Raw genomic sequence first — 21,800 nt, forward strand, 5'->3', positions numbered from 1 at the left:
ATTTAATATGTGTAGGGAAGCTAGTCAGGAAGGGAACCCTGGCACAGCAGTGAATACCTGTAACCCCAACAATCTATACAGTATCACAAATTTGAGGCCTAAACAGCAAGTTCCAAGCTAGCCTGTGCTACACAGTTGAGACACTCAAAATTTTAAAAAGGCATGCGTGCATAAATGACTAACACTAAGAAACAGCTCCTAGATACTAACTCAACAGATCCACAGACAACAGGCTTGTTCAAGAAGGTCTGCTGTTCTTAAAGATTTTATTTATTTTATGTATGTGAGTACACTGTAGCTGTCTTCAGACCCATTAGAAGAGGGCATCGGATCCCATTACAGATGGTTGTGAGCCACCATGTGATCGCTGAGAATTGAACTCAGGACCTCTGGAAGAGCAGTCAGTGCTCTTAAACACCGAGCCATCTTTCCAGCCCCAGGTTTGGGGTTTTATAAATGGAAAAAAACCAGACCAAGACAAGATGACTTCCCACAGGGAAGGGATATAAAATTGTCCCACCAACTTCTTCACACCACTGAGACTACTTCTTTCTCTTGTACCTATTAAGGAAATCAATATTAAAAGCAGAAGGGAGGAGCAGTACTGCCTCCCACCCAGCCTGCCTCTCCACCCATGGGTACTGCCTCTGCCCTCTACAGTGCAACATCACCTGGACTTAGATTTGAAGTTCCCTCTCCTCTGGCGGGCCACACCTGACTGTTTCCTCTCTTCAAAGGAAGGGCTGTAAGACAGATGAAGAATGAGATGGGCAGGCTGTGGGACACGGGAGGGATGTCACAGGCCAGCCCAGGTGGGATGGGTACCCCGAGGGGAGTGCAGTGCCTGGGATTCAGTCTCCTATGGGCTTGTGCAGAACAATGTGCAGTTCTGGAAGCCAGACACCAATTTCACATCAGTGGGCAGAGGCCTTTGTAGTTGTCTGGATGCAGGGAGCTTATGGAAGCACTCTAAGCTCTCCTGCTCCTGCTCATCATTACAACATTGGGAAGCGCTAGGCAAGAGGTGGAGTGAGCGAGCATGGACACGGGTGCTTCCGTGTGAGCGGCACTTCAAACCTACCCAGCCCGATACTGTTTCAGGGCCTTCTTGCTTGTGTTGGTGAGTTCTTCATCAAACACAGACTTCTGCTGCTGCTTCTGCTTTTTAGCTGTACACAGAGAAAAACGGGTCAGAGGCTACTGAGTTCCCTGACACTGAGGGAGAGAATTCCAGAATCCGTGGAGGGCCAGGTTCACGGATACATCCCAGTTCCTCCAAAGCTTGATCACTGCCATCCCTGCCAGCTCTTGCCATGGTGCGAGCCTCAGAATGGACACCCTATCACTTACCAGGGCCTGTAGGCTCGTCTTCAGGCATTGCCCGTGCTCGCTTGGTTCTGCGATTCCTCTTGGCCAGCCGCTCTGCAAACATCTGTGCCTTGAGGATTTCAAACTGGGACCTCTCCTCTGCCTGGGGGCAGAGTGAGGGATGAGCACAGAACACACCAGTGCTTCATGGGCCCCTACTCCACAGGGAGGCCACTCACCGTCATCTCCCCCTTTTTCTTGGCATCCTTCATAAACTTCTTCCTTTTCTTCTTTCCTCTTAAGGCCAAGTCAAACTCCTGTAGAGCCTTAGCAACTAGAGTGAGGACAGAGTGTGGAATTTAGGGGCTATTTGATTATGTCATTAAAGCTTAAAATGAGAAGGAACTAGAGGTGACAGCTCACTGAGTAAAGTGCCCTTCAGGGAAGACTGAGGGCCTGGGCAGGGCTGATCCCTTAATAGTTGCTGGGAGAAGGGGAGTTGAGTTTTTCAGTGGTGCAGCCACTGGCAAGGTGACCCTGTTCAAGAGAATCATCCCACACATGCTCATGTCAGAGACTTCATTAAATGCAGCAGCCTTGAAAAAGAGACTTCAAGTCAGGAAGGAGGAGCTGGAAAGACACTCAGCACCAAAGGAGGGGGTGGGGGGAAGGGACAGGAGCTGTGTGTGAGAGAGAGAGAAAGAGAGAGAGCGCCAAGTATACTAACACAATAAAACTATGATAAAAAGCCGGGCGGTGGTGGCGCACGCCTTTAACCCCAGCACTCGGGAGGCAGAGGCAGGCGGATTTCTGAGTTGGAGGCCAGCCTGGTCTACAGAGTGAGTTCCAGGACAGCCAGGGCTATACAGAGAAACCCTGTCTCGAAAAACAAACAAACAAACAAAAAACAGAAAACTATGATAAAATAAACATACAAAGTTTTAAAAGAGCTGAGGACTTGAATTTGATACCTAGAACCAACTTTTTAAAAACCTGGCTCCTTGACACAGGGTCTGTGTACCCTGGCTTACATGGAACTCACAGAGATCCACCCACCTCCGCCACCATGTATGAAGATAAAGGTGAACACAGGCACCTAGAATGGGGGGGGCAGGGTGTGCAGGAAGAGGAGGAGTAGGAGGAGAAGGGAAGGAAAGAAGGAAGGAAGGAGAGAAGGAAGGAGAGAGAGAGAGGAAGGAAGGAAGGAAGGAAGGAAGGAAGGAAGGAAGGAAGGAAGGAAGGAAGGAAGGAAAAGAAAAGGAAAAGGAAAAGGAAAAGGAAAAGGAAAAGGAAAAGGAAAAGGAAAGGAGAAAGAAGAATGCGAGAGTGTGGTGGTAGTCTGTTTATAACCCAATACTGAGGTGGCAGAGAAAGGCTGGTCCCTAGGGTTGCCTGGCCAGCCAAACTAACCCATTTACTGAGTTCTAGACCAATGAGACCCTGTCTTAAAAAATAAAACAAGGGCTGGAGAGATGGCTCAGCAGTTAAGAACACTGAGTATTCTTCCAGAGGCTGGCAAGATGGCTCAGTGGTTAAGAGCACTGACTGCTCTTCCAGAGGTCCTGAGTTCAATTCCCAGCAACCACATGGTGGCTCACAGCCATCTGTAATGAGATTTGATGCCCTCTTCTGATGTGTCTGAAGACCTCAACAGTGTACTCATATACATAAAATAAATAAATTAAAAAAAAATAAAACAAGATGGATAACATAAGATCCCTGAAGAAAGACAGCGGAGGTTGTCTGTCCCCTCCAGCTCTCCGAGTCCCAGCTGCACGGAAGGTCCTCACTGTCTCAACTCTCACCACAAAGGACCCAGTACTCAACAGCTCCCACCAACATCACTGCCCCGTCAAACAGAGGCAGCGTTTCTCACATTGCTGGCACAGCCTACATGAGAGATCATTTTGAAACTGCCACTAGAGTCAGAAATTTACATCCCTTTTCACCTCCAGAATACCCTACAAAGCACACACACTCATTTAACTAAGGAGCACATGTTCAAAGATTCTCAGGACATCTCCACCCCATCTGCCTAATGGCAAAAGTTGGGTAAACTTTGCTATCTCTCAACATGGAAAAGTTACATTATAAACTACTCATGATAAAGCAGCATAGTGCCATCTTAGGTTTGCCTGGCAAGCAGTTTCCTCACAATGCTCAGCCAGTGAGGAGCCTTCCAGACTTACTCTTCTCCTTCTTCCTCTCTTCTTTGGTCTGGAACCAGCTCCTCTCAGGCTCCTGGTCTGCTGTCTCTTTCCCTTTGGCTAAGAGTCGCTGTGCTGTGTCGATCTGTGGGGATGGTACAAGGACACCCATGGTGGAACTGCAGCTGTCCCTGCCAGGTGAGCGCTGCAGTGTCACTGAGCAGCTGAGTAGGGAGATGGCCACACAGCCTCACCTGGGCTTCCGACTGCTGCATCTCTTTTTCCTCCGCCTCCAGCTGCAGCACTGCATACACATCTTTCTCCAATTTCTCAATCTTGTCCCGGAACTTGAGGATAACATCTTGCAGGAAAGGAATAAGGAATAAAACTGAAGGTGACTACTAAGCAGTTAACGAAAATAACGCGGATGCCTACCTGCTAACACAGAACAGTATGTTCCTTCCTGAACACCTCCCACCAAGAATGAGGCCCTGTGATGTCAGCCTACAAAGGCTGGTTCCCCAGGAGGCTGAGACCTGCTTGATCCAGCCTGAGCACAAGAGAGTCAGAAGTCTTCTCAAAAGTGATCAAACAAGGAGATGCCACACAAGAATAAAGACGCATTCAGGTCTCCAGAACCCTCACAAAGCCGGCACAACAGCACGCATCTGTGATCCAGCTGCTCCTACACCCAGATGGGAGGTAAAGACAGAAAAGCCAGCTTCTCTAACAGGCTCCTCTCCTCCTGTCACTGGGCCACACTGTTAACTCACTGACTGTCACAGCACAAACACCAGCTGTTCTGTTACTGCTCAATCCCTGGCTACTGGGACTGCAGCACTGAAACTGGGCACACAGAAGGACCTACTGCCCAAATGACACCAGAAATAAAAATGGTGTGGGGAAAATACGGGCTGGTAAGAACAATGGCTGTTCTTCCAGGACCTGGGTTGTTCCCAGCACCCACACATAGCTCACTCTCATCCGGAACTCCAGTTCTAGATGATCTGATGCCCTCTTCTGGCCTCCAAGAGCATCACACATATACTAAATGAACATTCATGCAGGCACATACATAAAATAAAAATAAATAGAATCTCAAAACAAAAAGAAACTAGCAACATCTACAAACAGAAGAGACACTGAAGGATGAGCTCTCTGATTAGAGTTCATTTTCATTATCACCAATTCCCACGAGTAGATTCAACTCAGCAGTATTAAAACATGGAAGCCGGGCTGGTGAGATGGCTCAGTGGGTAAGAGCACCCGACTGCTCTTCTGAAGGTCCAGAGTTCAAATCCCAGCAACCACATGGTGGCTCACAACCATCCACAACGAGATCTGGCGCCCTCTTCTGGAGTGTCTGAAGACAGCTACAGTGTACTTATATATAATAAATAAATCTTTAAAAAAAAAAAAAAAAAAACATGGAAGCCAAAGCCAGGCACAGTGGGCATGCCTTTAATCCCAGCACCAGCATGCAGGGGAAGATAGAACGTCGAGATTGAGGCCAATCAGGTTTACATAATAGCATGGCAAGACCCTGTCTCAGAAAAAGAAAGAGAGAGGAGAGAGAGAGAGAGAACACGAACTAGCAAATAAATGAGTCCATCTTGAGCCACAGAACAGGCGACCCTGGACAACTGAATCCACATCTCAAAATTAAACAAGGTCTGGGAATAAGCTCAGGGTAGAGGAGTCGCCCAGCATGCACAAGGCACAAGGCTTCATCTCTAGTCTTGGGTTACAAATAAAAGGAGGAAGGAAGAAAGCGTGGGCACCCATAGGAACAGACCAAAAGGGATGAAAGCCAAGAATAAGTGCTAGCCTCACCTCCTTGTCCACCAAAAGGAAGGGGGAGCTGATGAGAACGGAGACTCTATTAACTCCTAAGAAGTTCTGATAAGCTGGACCCTACCGTCACCATTCTTGGTGGTGCACAGCCTCCTAGGAAAGGGGGGAGGCCTGTCCAGGGGACTCAGGAGGTGGCAGAGTCGAGCTGCCCGACCCCACCATCGTGTGCTGCTCACCCTGGGGAAGGATCCGAGCCTTCACCGGCGCCTTGGCGGCCTTCACGATCTCCTTCAGCATCTTCCGTTCCTCCTCCCCCACCAGGGAGACAGAGCGCCCAGCCCTGCCAGCACGGGCCGTCCGTCCCACCCGATGCACATAGTGTTTGACAGTGTTGGGCATGGTGAAGTTGATCACCTGAAGATCAGAGCGAGGATCAGTGAGGTGCCCCAGGCAGGCACAGGAGACACAGGGACCCCACCAAGAGCAAAATCAACACAAGCCTCACTGTTTTCACTCCTTCAATGTCAAGACCGCGGGCTGCCACATCTGTGGCCACAAGGATGTCAATCTGTTCGTCCTTAAAGCGCCTAGAAAGAGACAAAGAGATGGTTAATAAGCTATCTCGGCCCAACACGGTGAAATGGTAAGGGTTAGGGTAGGACCCAGGGCCTCATGATGGAAGGATCTTAACCCCTGGCACCCACATGCTGGAAGGAGAGAACTAATTCCTATAAGGTGTTCCACACTGGCACCATGCCACACACCCAAGCACACAAAATAAATAAAACAACCTGCACTGAGCATATCAAGTCTGGTGTGTGCTGTTTCAGGCAGCATTTCCCATCACACTCGCATTTGTCTGTCCCGACTATAGCAGAGCAGAGGTCAGAGCCTCAGAGGGTGGACTCGGGTCCTTGCTTTACACACATTTTTCAGGCAGTGAAGAGCAGGGCAGGGGTGAGGGGGCGTTCTGCAGGCCCCTGTCCTGTAGCTCTCCTCTGCTCTTGAGAACTGAATGACAAACCACACAGGAACCATGACGCAAACACAGAGCACACGCGCGTGAAATGGCTGCTGGCCAGGGGTGTGGCCTAATCACCTGACACTGGAGCTGCTCTGGGAAAGCCACACACAGGAGCCCAGTGAGCTCCAAGGTCAGGTGAGTTCTCACTGCGTCACCTCACAACACTCACATTAAACCCAACCGTTTCCTGAGGTGTCAGCGAGTCCCACCTGCTGGAACTACAGGGGTGGTGGCAGACACTGGTGTACAACTGCTTAAAGTGGGGCACTGTATTGTTTGTGTCCCCTGCCTCTGCTCTAACACAACTCTTTTCTCCCAGCATGGTCCCCTGGGCTGACAAGGAAGGAGGGCAGCACCGAGTTACCGGAGGGCCTCCAGGCGCTGGGTCTGTGACAAGTTGCCATGGAGCTCGCCCACCTGCAGCCCCAGCAGCCCCAGGAGGATGTGCATGCGATGGGCCTGCTTCTTGGTCTGGGTGAAGAGCATCACGTGGTCAGTGAAGGTTCTCATCAGCAGAGCTGCAGGGAGAAGAGTGAGCTAACACCGGGCAGACCGACCATGTCCTGTCTGTGGGGCTCCCGGGCCAAGGCAAAGCCAGAGAAGCCAACTCCCAAGCGTAGTCAACAGCACGGGCTGAGGAAACGGGAGGCAGCGGGCTAGCAGCCTCCTGGGAGAGGTGGCGTGGGCTAGGTAACAGGCAGTGCCACCGTGTGAGTTGGGAGAATGGATGGAGGCGGCCTGAGTGCAGACACCCACCCTGCACAGACCAGCCCTGAGTCTTCACCTGCCACAATGGCCTCCCGGTCCCCTTCCCTATTAGGCCGGATCCGTATGAACTCTTGCCGCAGGAAGGGAGCGACATCTGTGTTGCTGTTCACAAATATCCGCACAGGATTCTTTAAGGAGACTGAAGCCAGATCTTTCACCTACCAAGTACAAGGTCATGGCTGATCAGCTGTGACATGGAGAACAAGAAAAGAGGGCTTGCCCAGCTGGGATCCTCTGCACGCAATGAGGCACACCCACCTCATCTGTCATGGTGGCCGAGAAGAGCATGGTTTGGCGGTGGTGGGAACACATTCGGATAATCTCCTTCATCTGCTCCTCGAAATACTCATCCAGCATCCTGGAGGAAGGCACAGACAGTGAGAACGCTCTTCTGTCAAGAGCGAGGGGGAGGGAAGGTGCCACACAGGCCACGGCTGTGCTCAAGACTCAGGCTTACTCTGGGGCTGCTGTTGTCTCACCCTTACTACGTCATGTCTGAGCCACCAGGACTCTGCCCTTCTATTCTGCGAGGCACTGAGATCAAGACAACTTGTCCCCAAATGTCCCAGCCGCACAGACAATAACCTGCTTCTACACAATCACAATGTCAGGCCACCTGCCAGGCAGACACCGGAGTGTTTGGACCAAATCTCCACTGTTCCCCGTGCTACTGTGCTGCAGTGGTGGTCAGGCCTCTTTAGTCTCTGTCTGGAACAGCCCCTCAGCCTTGCTCTCTCTCTCTGTTTGTCTAGTTGTGTCCTGGTGACCGGGATGCTATACCATCCTAGGGAAGAGGCTGCTGGGTAAGGTTTGCAGAAACTTGAAAGTCAAGGAGATGCTGCTGTACTGAGGACAAGCACCATGTGTGTGTAAACAGGGTTTGCAGACAGGTGTACCACAGACGTGACACACAGAGCTGAGCTGGACAGACAGGGCCGCCATTAGCTGAGCTGAGGGGAGGGGAGGGGAAGGGCACACGCACGCTAGGCATGCTCAGTTCTTCCAAGCTCCCCCAAGAGGGTGACCCATCTTCTCAACGGACCTTTGCCATTGGTCCAAGTGGAACATGTATGAGCAAGAGGAGGGCAGTGTGGAAGGGCAGGAAGCAGAGTATGGCGGTGCCGGCAGTCCTGGAGCTGGCCTGTGGAAGCTATACTGCCCTGCCTGCATTACTCTCTAGAGTATCCAGCAGGAGATGGCTACCTTTCTTATTTATTTCCATGTACAACAAGAAAAAGAATTGTTCTGAGGAGCTCAGTGACATTTTCAAATCTCAGAAAATGGTAGAATTCTCATTATTTGAGATTTTGGTTTTCTGGAGGCACAGGCTCATTCTGTACCCAGGCTGGTCTAGAACTTGCTATGTACTATGAGCTAGACTCTCTCTTGGCAATCTTCATGCCTCAGCATCCAGCCTTCCAAGTGTGGGATTACAGGCATGCAGCACTATTCCTGAAGGACCTCTCGGACCTCTTAAGCAGCTCACTATAAAGGTAGAGGAAGAGGAAAAGGAGCAGGGAAGGAGGGAGAGGGGGAAGAAAAGGGGGAAAGGAGAGGCGGAGAAGGGGAGAGGGAGGGAGAGAGCACGCACGCACACACACACACACACACACACACACACACACACACACATCCAGAAAACCCTGACCTCAATCTGGACAAAAACCCAATGTGAACAGCAATGGTGTTACACACGTGTCACCAAGAGCCTTAGAGAGCACGCAGGGGAACAGCACAGCATCCCCAGGCCCCATCTCAGGCACACCTGTCAGCCTCATCCAAGATGAGCACTTCAATGCTGCTCAGGTGGAAGGAGGGGCAGTTATGGAGGTGGTCGATGAGCCGGCCAGGTGTGGCAATGAGGATGTCTGGTGCTGCCCGAAGAGCGGCTTCCTGAGACTTCACATCCAGGCCACCTGCAGAAAAGGCCCCACGGATGGCCTGGTCACTCATTCATCAGTGGGGCCCCCGGCCTGCGGCTCAGGCCAAATGTAGAGCACACAGAGAAACAAGCAAGCCCAAGGCCTTGGCAATGTGATTTCTCAATGAGCATCAGTGGGGAGCCACACCCCACCCCAAATTCTCATTATCAAGGTTAAGTCATCTTTCTTTATTGGTTTGAGACAGGGTCTCACATATGTAGCCCTGGCTGTCAATGAGTCCTACTTCATCCTTGCAAGTGCTAGGATCACAAAAGATTTTATGGGAAATAATACTGTGGATTTTTTTTTTTAATAAGTACACTATAGCTGTCTTCAGACACTCCAGAAGAGGGAGTCAGATCTCGTTACAGATGGTTGTGAGCCACCATGTGGTTGCTGGGATTTGAACTTCGGACCTTCGGAAGAGCAGTCGGGTGCTCTTACCCACTAAGCCATCTCACCAGCCCCGATTTTTTTTTTTAATAAATGATATTTTATTTATATATGAGTACACTGTAGCTGTCTTCAGACACACCAGAAGAGGGCATGAGATCCCATCACAGATGGTTGTGAGCCACCATGTGGTTGCTGGGAATTGAACTCAGGACCTCTGGAAGAACAGTCAGTGCTGTTTTGTTTTGTTTTTTTGAGACAGGGTTTCTCTGTATATCCCTGGCTGTCCTGGAACTCACTCTGTAGACCAGGCTGGCCTCAAACTCAGAAATCCACCTAGCTCTGCCTCCCAAGTGCTGGGATGCAGTCAGTCATTCAGTGCTCTTAACCACTGAGCCATTTCTCCTGTCTAAAATAATACTGTTTTTTTTTTTTTTTTTTTTTGAGATTTATTTATTTAATGTAAGTACACTGTAGCTGTCTTCAGACACTCCAGAAGAGGGCGCCAGATCTTGTTACGGATGGTTGTGAGCCACCATGTGGTTGCTGGGATTTGAACTCTGGACCTTCGGAAGAGCAGTCGGGTGCTCTTACCCACTGAGCCATCTCACCAGCCCCATAATACTGTTTTTGTGTGTTACTAGAAACTGAACCCAGAGACTGGCAGAAGCTACATAATACAAACCTTCTGTCGTGGAGCCACATCCCCATCCCTGAATTCTCTTTTTCAAGGTTAGGTCTTCTTTGAGTTTTTTAACAGAGTCTGACTGTGCATCTTTGCTGATCTAGAATTCATTGTGTCCAGCAGGCTGGCCTCCAACTGACAGATCTGACATCCTCTGCCTTTCAGTGATGGAGTTAAGGGCCTGCATCCCCAAGCAAGCTCTTCTGCAAAGATCAGTTGCATTTTATTATGTGCCCACTGTGTTATGTGCACAGCTGCATGCCTGCTGCTGGTGCCTCACAGGTCAGAAGAGAATGTCAGATCCCCTGGAACTGGAGTTACAGAGAACTGTGGGTCACGTGTGGGTGCTGGGAATTGAAACCCAAGTCCTTTTTTTAGAGTAGTATGTGTTCTGAACCACTGGACTAACTCTCCAGCCCCACGGCTAAGTTTTGTGAGTAGGGATGCAGTTTAGTAATACAGTACTGGGCAAAGATTCAATCCTCAGTACCACAAAGCAAAGAGGTCAAGTCCTGCTAAGAGTTCTAGCTCTCACTCAGTAGCAGGAAGGCAGGAAGACTGCTGTGTTTGAGGTCAACCTGAGCTACACAGTTAAGTTCCAAGCCAACCTGGGCTACAGATTGAAACCTATCTCAAAAACATAAAATAAAACAAAACAAAAAAGAGAGTTAAGTCTTAATGAAACATCTTCCCCTGCCTCCCACCATGTAAACCACCAGTACCCACCTCCAGTACCCACATGAAAACATGTCCACTAATTTTTAGGTGAACCCAATTAACACAAAGGCCCTTCCTGCCATCTGGGGTTCAGTGAAGCACACCCCGTCCTCTGTCATCACAGCCTATCTCACTCACCCACAGCCAGGCAGGTAGTGATGCTACAGAACTGGGCCAGCTGCTTGGTGACAGAGTGCACTTGGATGCCCAGCTCTCTCGTGGGGACCAGCACCAGCACGCGAGTGACTGCAGCCTGGCGGGGCTTGTAGATCAGACGCTCCAAGACAGGCAGTGCAAAGGCTGCAGTTTTGCCTAAAAGAGGACAGGAGAGCAGAACGCAGCTTCAGCACCTTCCGTGCCTGCTCCCACCCGAGTCCAGGAACCTACTTCTCTGCTTACGGGAACACACAACTTCTGCATAAGTGCTTGCCTACTGTTACCCCACGTCCATGTAAACGTGGAAGAAAAGCATGGTGACTGGGCTGGCGAGAAGGGCAGCAGTTACCAGGCAGGCCACTCTCCCAGGACCACTATCATCCAGTCCCTGTCCTAACACTGGTGGATGCCAGACACAAAGCTCTCATTCTCAGAGTCTTAGCTAGCTAGGATTTTTTTTTAATTAGATATTTTCTTTATTTACATTTTAAATGCTATCCGAAAGTTCCCCACACCCTCCTCCCGCCCTACTCCCCACCCACCCACTCCCACTCCTTGGCCTTGGCGTTCACCTGTACTGGGACATATAAAGTTTGCTAGACCAAGGGGCCTCTCTTCCCAATGATGGCCAACTAGGCCATCTTCTGCTACATATGCAGCTAGAGACACGAGCTCTGGGGTACTGGTTAGTTCATGTTGTTGTTTCATCTAGCTAGCTAGGATTTTAACGACTCTTTTTTTTTTTTTTTCCTTTTAAGATTTATTTTGGGGCTGGCGAGATGGCTCAGTGGTTAAGAGCATTGACTGCTCTTCCAAAGGTCCAGAGTTCAAATCCCAGCAACCACATGGTGGCTCACAACCATCCGTAATGAAATCTGATACCCTCTTCTGGAGTATCTGAGGACAGCTACAGTGTACTTACATATAATAAATAAATAAATCTTAAAAAAAAAAAGCAGTAAATTAAAAAAAAAAGATTTATTTTATTTATGTGAGTACACTGTAGCTGTCTTCAGACACCCGAAGAGGGCATCAGGTCCCATTATAGATGGTTGTGAGCCACCATGTGGTTGCTGGGAATTGAACTCAGGACCTCTGGAAGAGCAGTCAATGCTCTTAACGACTGAGCCATCTCTCCAGTCTTAAAGACTCATTTTTTTATTGACATCTCTGTGTATGTCTGGGCATGGATGCCACATATGTGTACCCAGAGACCACATAACGGCAATGGATCCTCTGCAACTGGAGTTAGACACAGTTGTGAACTGCCATTGGGGGCTGGGAATTGAACCTGGGTTCCCTGTTAGAGCAGCCAGTGCCCTTAATCACTAAGCTATCTCTCTAGCCCTGATACTTGTTTATTTTATATTTACATGTATATGAGTATTTACCCTGTATGGATGTATGGCTGGTGCCCATGGAGATCAGTGGAGATCAGATACCTGATCCTCTGGAACCTGCTAAGCTGCCAAGTGGGTGTGGGTGCTGGGAACCAAACTTTGGTCCTCTGAGAAGGTAGCCAGTGCTCTTTACTTCTGAGCCATCTCTCCAGTTTGCAAGTTCAGTGTTCTATAACATGTTGCTTTGATGCCAAATTGGCATCCCCATAGCTTTTAAAGCTGTTAAAATCAACATCTGAGAGGGGCTGGAGAGATGGCTCAGTGGCTAAGGACACCGACTGCTCTTCCAGAGGTTCTGAGTTCAATTCCCAGCAACCACATGGTGGTTCACAACCATCTGTAATGGGATCTGATGCCCTCTTCTGGTGTATCTGAAGGCAGCAAAAGAGTTACTCACATATATAAATAAATCTTAAAAAAACAAAACAAAACAAAATAAAACCTCCACCAACTGAGGGGCTGGAGAGGTGGCAGTAGGCAAAAGTGAGCGCTGCTCCTCTAGAAGATGAACGCAGCTCCCAGCACCCCTGCCAGGCACCAGAGGACCTGTCATCCTCTTCTGGACTCTGAGCACACCTGCACTCACATGTACACATAACCCACATAAGACATATGCATAAACACATAATTAATAAAAACAAAAATCTCAAAATCACCAATTGAATACCGATTTCTACAGACTTTTCTTTTTAAGATACTTTCTGCCGGGCGTGGTGGCGCACGCCTTTAATCCCAGCACTCGGGAGGCAGAGGCAGGCGGATTTCTGAGTTCGAGGCCAGCCTGGTCTACAAAGTGAGTGCCAGGACAGCCAGGGCTACACAGAGAAACCCTGTCTCGAAAAACCAAAAAAAAAAAAAAAAAAAAAAAAGATACTTTCTATACCCCAGACTGAGCAGAAACTTACAATCTCTGACTCAGTTCTGAGATTAGAGGAGAACACCACTACATCTAGCTTTACAAACTCTTTCAATAGTTCAAAAAGCCAGGAGGGGCTACACGAATAGCTCAGTGGTTAAGAGAACGTGCTGCTCCTGCAGAAGACCTGGGTGGGGTTCCCAGCTCTACACAGCAGACGACAGCATCTACACAGCAGACAGCGTATACACAGCAGACAGCATCTACACAGCAGACGACAGTATATACACAGCAGACAGACAGCATCTACACAGCAGACAGCATCTACACAGCAGATACAATCAACTCCAGATACAGTTACTCCATACCTGCACACATATGATATCTGTATATACATGCAAGCAAAGTACTCATCATCTTTATTTTATTTTAGGTTTTTATAAACAGTGTTTCTCTGTATAGCCTTGGAAGCCCTGAAATGCTCAGTGTAGACAAACCTGGCTTCAAACTCAGATCCACGTGCCTCTGCCTCCTGAATGCTAGGATTAAAGGCTTGCACCACCACCACCCGGCTCACTGGTAAATTTTTAAGGAGCCAGGTATGTTTAGCCCTAGTGTGCTTTGGCCACCTCCTCCCCCCTACCTTCTCACCTGTCCCAGTGGCTGCACAGGCGCAGATGTCCTTCCCCAGCAGACCCACAGGGATACACGCCTTCTGGATTGGCGTGGGCTGCTTGAAGCCCATGGCTGTAATGGCCTGAAAAGAAAAGTTACAGTCAGACAGGGCAGGTGGGCAGGGAATGATTCATAGCAAGCAACAAGGTAACCAAGGTTCAGGGCACACAAGTCCTCTGAGTGCCTTTGCTCCAGAGCTTAAGGCACCAGCTGCAGCTGCGCTTTGGACAGCAGGAGACAAAAGGAAAGCTGCGCTCTGGAAACAGCAGAAAGAAACAGACAAAAAGACAAACACCCATTCTACAGAGATAAATGCAGCCACGAAGGAGCTGCAGCCAACCAGGAGGACATTGGAGTCACAACAGGGATGTCAGGGGTGAATCACTGAACCCTGTGGGATGAGAGAGCACCCCAGGAGACTTCTTAGAGATGAAGAGTCTTTCAAACAGAGGAAACAGCAAGTGCAAAAAAGAAAAGCACTACAACATCCTCCAGGAGGACCAGAAGAAAGAGAATCCGGGAGTCAGTGCAAGGACTTTGGCTTCATCCCAAATCAAAGTGGGACGGACTGCTCAAGACGGTTCTCTGGAACTGAGCCCACAACAGTGCTGAGGAGGTCAAAGAGGAATGAATGAAGATGGAGGCCACTTCAAGAATCAACCCTTGTCAGCCGGGCGTGGCGGCGCATGCCTTTAATCCCAGCACTCGGGAGGCAGAGGCAGGCGGATTTCTGAGTTTGAGGCCAGCCTGGTCTACAGAATGAGTTCCAAGACAGCCAGAGCTACACAGAGAAACCCTGTCTTGAAAAACCAAAAAAAAAAAAGAATCAACCCTTGTCATCTGGTTATAGTGATGCACATCTAGATCCCAGCCCTTGTGAGACGAAGGCAGGAGCATCAGGAGTTCAAGGCCTACCTTAGCTACACAGCATGTTCATAGCAAGCCTGGATTACATGAGACCCTGTCTAAAATGAACAGGCCGGAGTGATGGCTCGGCAATGAAGAGCACTTGCTGCTCTTGCAGAAGACCGGAGTCTGGTTCCCAGCACACAGGGCAGCTCACCATCACTTGTTACTTCAGCTGCAGGGGATCCATGCCCTCCCCTGGCTCCCACAGGCACCAGCACACGCACAGGCACACGCACGCACACATGCATGCATATGCATGCTTCATGTGAGCCCATGTGCGCACACAGAAGAAATTCAATCAAAAAAGAATCACCCCAGCCGGGCGTGATGGCGCACGCCTTTAATCCCAGCACTCGGGAGGCAGAGGCAGGCGGATTTCTGAGTTCAAGGCCAGCCTGGTCTACAAAGTGAGCTCCAGGACAGCCAGAGCTATAAAGAGAAACCCTGTCTCAAAAACAAAACAAACAAACAAAAAAAAAAACAAAAAAAAAAAGAATCACCCCTTGTTGCCAAAGCTACTACCTTCAGGAGGGGCCGGGAGAGGTTCATGTCCTGGAAGGACAGGCTTTTGTCATACTCAGATGCATCTTCAAAGAATCCTCCTGCTGCCTGCAACAGATCAGACGACAGGAAAGAACTGAGCAAAACAGCACGCCTGCATGTCCTTTCAGCTATCTCAGACCCAGGCTCACCTGGCCCTTCTTCTTCTTCTTCTTCTCCTTCACTTTGAGTGTGTCTGTGGGAAAAAACACACCAGTGTGCATAGTGCTTCTTACCCAGCACCTGCCTCTGGACCCCATGTCCTTGGTACTGTCCAGGGAGGCTGCTGTCCCACTCCTTTCACAGGTAAGGGCAAACGCAGACAGGACACTAGCCTAGTGAGTACAGTGTAGATAGATGGCAGGCTCTTAACACAACACTGTGACACCTGAGTGAATTCTACCAAAATGCTCACTGAACCCCCAACTGCATAGGCAAACCCAATGCAACGGAGTCGCCCCAAGTAGGCGAGTTGTAGAGAAGCCAACACTCCGTGGAGCCTAGAATGAGGAGAGAAGCAAGTCCCCACAAAGAAGAAGCCCTGATATGGTGGCCAGTAAAGAGACAATTTATCCTAACAAATCCCAGCACCGTGGGGACCAGCAGGCTCCAGCACAGAAGACTATACAACCTCCTACAGAGCCAAGGTGCATCGGCCTACCTGCTTTGGTGAGGATTCCCTCATCCTCAGAGGAGTAGTCAGTCTCAGAGTCTTCATCCTTGGAGCCTGCCTCATCCTCACCCGCATTCTCCTGTCCCTTCAGGTCAGAGTCTGCCTGGTCTTCTTTCTCCTCCACCTTCCCAGACTTGGCTTCCTTGTCCTGAGGAAAAATCAAATCAAATAAAGTAGGTGTGACTACAAACACCAGGAAATTCAGAACCTAAGAGAAGCCATGCTGAACTCCATGACCACCCAGACCGGAACATCTGTTCCCGCCCCTCTCAAAGCCACAGGCCAGAGTGCGCTAGTCTCAGCCTCACCTCTGCCTTCCTTCTCTTCCGGACTTTCTCAATCTTCTCATCTAGTGTAGTGGCTGCCCTCTGGAGAGAGAATCATGACAGGTCAAAGATACACATAACTGAGAAAGGACGCCAAACAGGCATGTCACGGGGTCAGGACTCAAGTGTTAGTATAGAAAAGGACTGAGGCTCATAGCTGTAATCTAGCATCTGAAAGGGTTGAGGCAAAAAGTCACCAAGTCAAAGCCAGCCTTGACTACAGTGAGTTCCAAGCCAACCTGGGCTGTTAACCCTATCTAAGGTTATCTCAAAGGCTATTAGACAACACTGCCTAAGGTTTAACTCATTTTTGGGAATTTTTATCAATCTGCAAACTTTGTTAACCAAGGTTAACAACCAAAAGAGGATTGGATCCAAACATAGTACATGTATATATGAACCTTAAGTTTTTTTTAAAAGGTCTTAGTTTGTCAAAAAATAAAAACTAGATTACTAAAAAGCAATACAAACACTTTTTTTTTTTTTGGTCTTTCCAGACAGGGTTTCTCTGTGTAGCTCTGGCTGTCCTGGAACTCACTTTATAGACCAGGCTGGCCTCCAACTCCGAAATCCACCTGCCTCTGCCTCCCGAGTGCTGGGATTAAAGGCGTGCACCACCATGCCCGGCACAAACACATTTTTTAAAAGACTATTTTAGAAGCTGGAGAAATGGCACAGCCGTTAAGATCATCTGCTGCTCAAATCAGTTTCATTTCCAGGAACCACACTGGGTGGGTGGTCCACAGACATCTTTAACTTCAGTTCCAAAAGATCCAGTTCACTACTCTGGCCTCTGTAGGCACCTGGACATGCCTGGCAGACAGACAGACAGACAGACAGACAGACAGACAGACACACACACACACACACACACACACACACAAATAAAATAAATCTTGATGCTGGAAAGATGGCTCATCAGTTAAGAACACTGGCTGCTCTACTAGAGGAGCCAGGTTCCATTGTAGCTCACAACCTCCTACAATTCCAGTTCTAGGGGACCTGACACCCTATTCTAGACTCTACATACACTGTGCACATGGAGTGCACTTACACACACACTTCTCCTTCTGTTGCGCTAGGATTATAGACATGGGCCAACATGCCCAGATGTGGGCATTTAATAAAGAAGAAATATTCAAGCTGGGCGTGGTGGCGCACGCCTTTAATCCCAGCACTCAGGAGGCAGAGGCAGGCGGATTTATGAGTTCGAGGCCAGCCTGGTCTACAAAGTGAGTTCCAGGACAGCCAGGGCTATACAGAGAAACCCTGTCTCGAAAAACCAAAAAAAGAAAAGAAGAAATATTCATTTATTCAGTTACTGAAGCAGGTCTAAGGAACAGAGCCATGGAGCATGTGAAAGTCAAACAGCAGGACTCCGGTCTCTCCAGCCAGGTGGGCTCTGGGGACTAAATTCAGGTCATCAGGTGACAAATGCCCTTCCCATCTCACCAACTGGAATAAGACTCTTTGATACTTCTAAATATAGACAATATAGTTGTGACTATAGTCTACAATAAGCCCATTTTATAGTGCTTTCTACTGTTGCTAAGTCACGAGGACGATGGGGTACTCGTAACGTCCTCTCCCTACTCCATCAAACCTACACAACTTACTTTCAAAGTCCTCAACTTCCAAAAGCTGCTGACGTAAGATGAAGGTGAAAGGCCATGAGGTAAGTGTTTGTCCTAATACCAATGTACTGCTTATCGGTGCATCCCCCATCACCTGAATCCCATCCCTGTCAGTCTTACCTTCTTCTTGAGCTGACTCATGACATCAGCCAGGACCCAGCTGCCATCGTACATGCCCTCCTTCTCAGTGAAAACAAAGTCAGGGTTGAAGTCAGCACTGCGGTTCTTCTGCAAGGCTTTGTGCTTGCGGCCCAGCACAATGGGTCCCTACAAAGAGTAGAGGTTGGAGTGACAGTGTCCAGCTGAGATGGAGGGAGGGGGCCTGACAGGAGAAACTCACAGCTGGAAGCACGGGTGGACCAGCTGGAAAAGCCTACCAGGGGTCAAATCAACACATAGAATACAAAAGAAACAGAAGAAGCCAGGCAGTGGTGGCTGTAGGGCATGCCTTTAATCTCAGAACTAGGGAGCTTTGCAAAGGCGGGTGCATCTCTGGGAGTACCAGAACAGCCAGGGCTACTTGGGAGAACCTGTCTCAACATAAATAAATAAACCTTAAGCTGGTTGTGGTGGTGCACACCTTTAATTCCAGCACTTGGGAGGTAGAGGTGTCAGGCAGATGTCAGAGTCAGCCAGGGTTGACACAGAACCATGTCTCCACATCTCCAAAATGTCTGAGAAGGCAGAAACTGACATAGCTGCAGAAGCTGACTGGTCAGCTGACCCTACTTGGTGGTAAGTCCTATGTTCCAGTAAGAGAACGGTTTCCAAAAACAAGGTGGACAGCTCCCAAGGAATGACAGACACTTGATATACATTAACCTCTGGCCTACTAACACATGCTTGTACCTACACACATATACTACACTTGCAAGAGTGTAGACACACACATGGGGGTGGGACATGGGGGATGGGGAGTGTAATAATGGCCAGTATAGTCTAGCCAGTGAATTCCATACCTATGTAAGATCCCGTCTCTAAGCAAGGTGGACAATTGGAGTAACAGCCCACAAAGTTGCTCTCTGGCCCCACACACGTGCATGTGAACAAGTACCCGCACAAGAACATGTACACACGCACACATATGAATGTGCATAAACAATGCAAACAGCGACAGGACCGTCAGAAGTTCAAATGTATCCAAGATCCAGTTTCAAAACAAAACACAAAACTGATACAGAATTGGATACCAACAAGCTTCTTACCGAGTGAGGCATCGTTCTAGTTCTGCCTTACAGAGCAGTTAATACATGAGCTAAGTCTCTCCTGGTCACCACGCAGTACATGCCACCTTCCAACCTGGACACCGAGGTGCTGCCTCCCAAACCTGGATCTATTTAAAATGCCTCATGCCAATGGCAGACATCAGAAAACTGTTGTCCTGTACAGTGGTAGCCTGGAGGGACTCAGGACGGGAATTGGAGGCAGCAGGAGGGTTCCAGAATGAACCCTCCTGTTGTGGAGAGAAAAAAAGCCAGAGCAGACTGAGACATCTAGACACATGGTTCTCAACCTTCCCAGCCCAGATGGTGGTGACCCCAAACCAGAAAGTTATTTCCGTTGAGACTTCACAACGATAATTCATTACTGTTATAAATCACAATGTAAATATCTGAAATGAGATCCCAGGGTCCCCAGGGTCTGGAGCCACAGGTGGAGAACTACTGAGGGAAGCCTTCCAGGCAGAGAGCAGAAGTGTGAAGGGAAGCTGGGCACACCTTTAATCCCAGCACTCAGGAAGCAGAGGCAGGCAGATCTCTGAGTTCGAAGTCTACCGAGGTAGGTCCAGGACAGCCAGGGCTACAGAGAGAAAGCCTGGGGGAGTGGGCTGGGTAGAGATGTGAAAGGCTCTGAGCAGAAAAAGAACACAAGTTTCTAAGACATGAAATGGAATGGTATGTCGGTGTTGTCATGACAAGGAAGGCTGCTGAGGGTCAAATGGCAGAAAAGACCCTGACCTGACTCTGAAAGCCACAAAAACGTAGCTGCATGGCTGGAACCACCCAGACCACTGAGACCACTCAGCTACTTGGTAAGGAGACGACCAAGCTGGAAACTGAAGTATGTGAGGGACACAGGTTTGCAGGTGTGCGGGTGGGACTTGGCAGTGGGAGGTGCAAAGACCGGAGTGAGGATGGACAGAGGGATAGAAGCCTTGGACAGACGCCTACGCTGACCAGCAGAGCACCAAACGACCTCCCAGCAACATCCTTAAAGACTGGAGCCGTAGACATCAGCTTTCTCGGAATCGGACTGCAGAGGGCCTGGGCCATCCTTAGTGTCGTGTGAGGCAGGCAGACGCCGGTGTGAGGCACTGAGGGTTTGGGTTTGGGTCTTTTTCTCTCGCCACTCACCCTAGAGCCACTTTCTCAGGACTACATCCCCACTGCCCAGCATCACTAGAACCTCCTAGGAGGTTTGATATGGATAGGTGGGAGCATGTGTCCCCGACTGGGCTGGAAGAAAGACTGACTTCGCCTGCGGAGTTCGACTCCGCACAGCTTGGTGACACGGCCTGCATGGGGACACCTGAGCACGCTGAGGAGGGCTTGGGGCCCGCAGCTCGTTCCCGGCCGCTCCGGCCCACGGCCCCTTCCCCCGCCGGCTCCCACCTCCTCCTCCTCGTCTCCGGAGTCCGACTCGGGCTCAACCGGCACCTCGTCATCCTCGCCGATGGTCCCGATGAAGCCGAGCTCCGCCAGCATGCTGAAGAAGCAGCCACTTCCGGACGTAGGAGTGCGGCGCGCCGACACGACCCGCCTTTTCCGCGACCCGCTCGGCGTCGCGCGCATGTGCTGCACGTCACTTCCGCCCGGGGGCGGCACTTTGAGACTTTGCGGGCCAGCGTGGTTTCCAATAATAAAATCAAATGGGTGGGGCGTTGTTTAGATTAGAAAACTACTTTGTTTTGGGAAAGAAATAGAAGTCTGAGAGTGTGTAAAGGTGAGGGGAAAATTAGAAGTATGTGTACATTTGGGAAATTAACAACAAAATGGTAGTCAGGGCTGCCATCTGGCTCAGCATGGCAAAGGCCACACTACTGAGAGCGATCCCGGTACCTACAAGGGGAAAGAAGAGCTCGGAATCCAGAGTTGTCCTCTGATCTTCACACCCTTTTCACGTGAACACGCCCCTCTGTATACACAATTATAATAATTAACAGGGGGCTGGATTCCTGGAGGGCTGGTTCAGTGGCTAAGAGCACTGGCAGAAGACCCAGGTTTGATTCCTAGCACCCACAAGGTGGCTCAAAGCTGTCTGTAACTCCATATCTGACCTCTGCGGCCACTGGGAACAGCTGGTGCACAGACAGGTATGCAGGCAAGATGCAGGCACATAAAAATTTAAATAATAAATAGATAATATTTTAAGGATGGTCGAATTGTAGGTTTTATTTTCTTAAGTTCTTAGGTTTGGTTTTGTTTTTTTCCACTACAATAAACACTTCAGGTTGTGTGTGGGGGGAGGGGGGACTGTTTTCCATCACATGTTTTTTTTGGAGAGGTGGTGTTGAGACAGTTTGGCTGTGTAGCCCTGGCTATCCTTTAACTTTTGATGCAGATGAGGCTGGCTTTGGACTCAGAGATTCACCTGCATCTGCTGCCTGAGTGACTTATCAATCAAAACCTTAAAAAAATAAATAAAACCCCTTTTTGGTTTTGGTCTTGTTATTTTGAGAGAGAGTCACACTGTGAAGCCTATAGCTTACTATGTAGACTAGGCTACTAGGGAATTCACAGAGATCCTCCTGCCTCTGCCTCAAACTGGATTAAAAGCCTGTATACTACCAAGCACAGCCAGGCCCCATTTATTTTTGATTATTTTGAAACACAGTCTCTCTAGGTAACCTTGGCTATCCTGGGCCAGGCTATT

At 49.3% G+C, this 21,800-nt stretch overlaps 1 protein-coding gene across 2 annotated transcripts; it reads right to left on the reverse strand.

The window, feature by feature from the left end:
- Nucleotides 1–249: 249 nt before the first annotated feature.
- On the reverse strand, nt 250–20,681 carry Ddx27 (DEAD-box helicase 27). 2 transcript variants are annotated; one of them, XM_021185995.2, is made up of 21 exons: nt 20,540–20,681; nt 18,048–18,194; nt 16,276–16,335; nt 15,956–16,115; nt 15,447–15,490; nt 15,277–15,363; nt 13,822–13,927; nt 10,897–11,070; nt 8,807–8,957; nt 7,300–7,399; nt 7,058–7,199; nt 6,638–6,791; nt 5,755–5,836; nt 5,486–5,663; nt 3,710–3,816; nt 3,498–3,600; nt 1,548–1,642; nt 1,351–1,471; nt 1,082–1,169; nt 672–743; nt 250–561 (listed from the first exon to the last, which is right to left on the reverse strand). In XM_021185995.2, exons 1-21 carry the CDS (start codon nt 20,630–20,632, stop codon nt 543–545), a joined length of 2,283 nt encoding a protein of 760 aa, XP_021041654.1. In that variant the 5' UTR covers nt 20,633–20,681; the 3' UTR covers nt 250–542. The 2 variants fall into 2 exon arrangements, with proteins under 2 accessions (XP_021041654.1, XP_029330383.1); XM_029474523.2 differs by lacking the exon at nt 20,540–20,681 and adding an exon at nt 18,508–20,524.
- Between the last annotated feature and the right edge of the window lie 1,119 nt (nt 20,682–21,800).

This window comes from Mus caroli, unplaced genomic scaffold, assembly GCF_978045245.1.
Source record: "Mus caroli unplaced genomic scaffold, Mus_caroli_1 scaffold_2, whole genome shotgun sequence".
Lineage (NCBI taxonomy): Eukaryota > Metazoa > Chordata > Mammalia > Rodentia > Muridae > Mus > Mus caroli.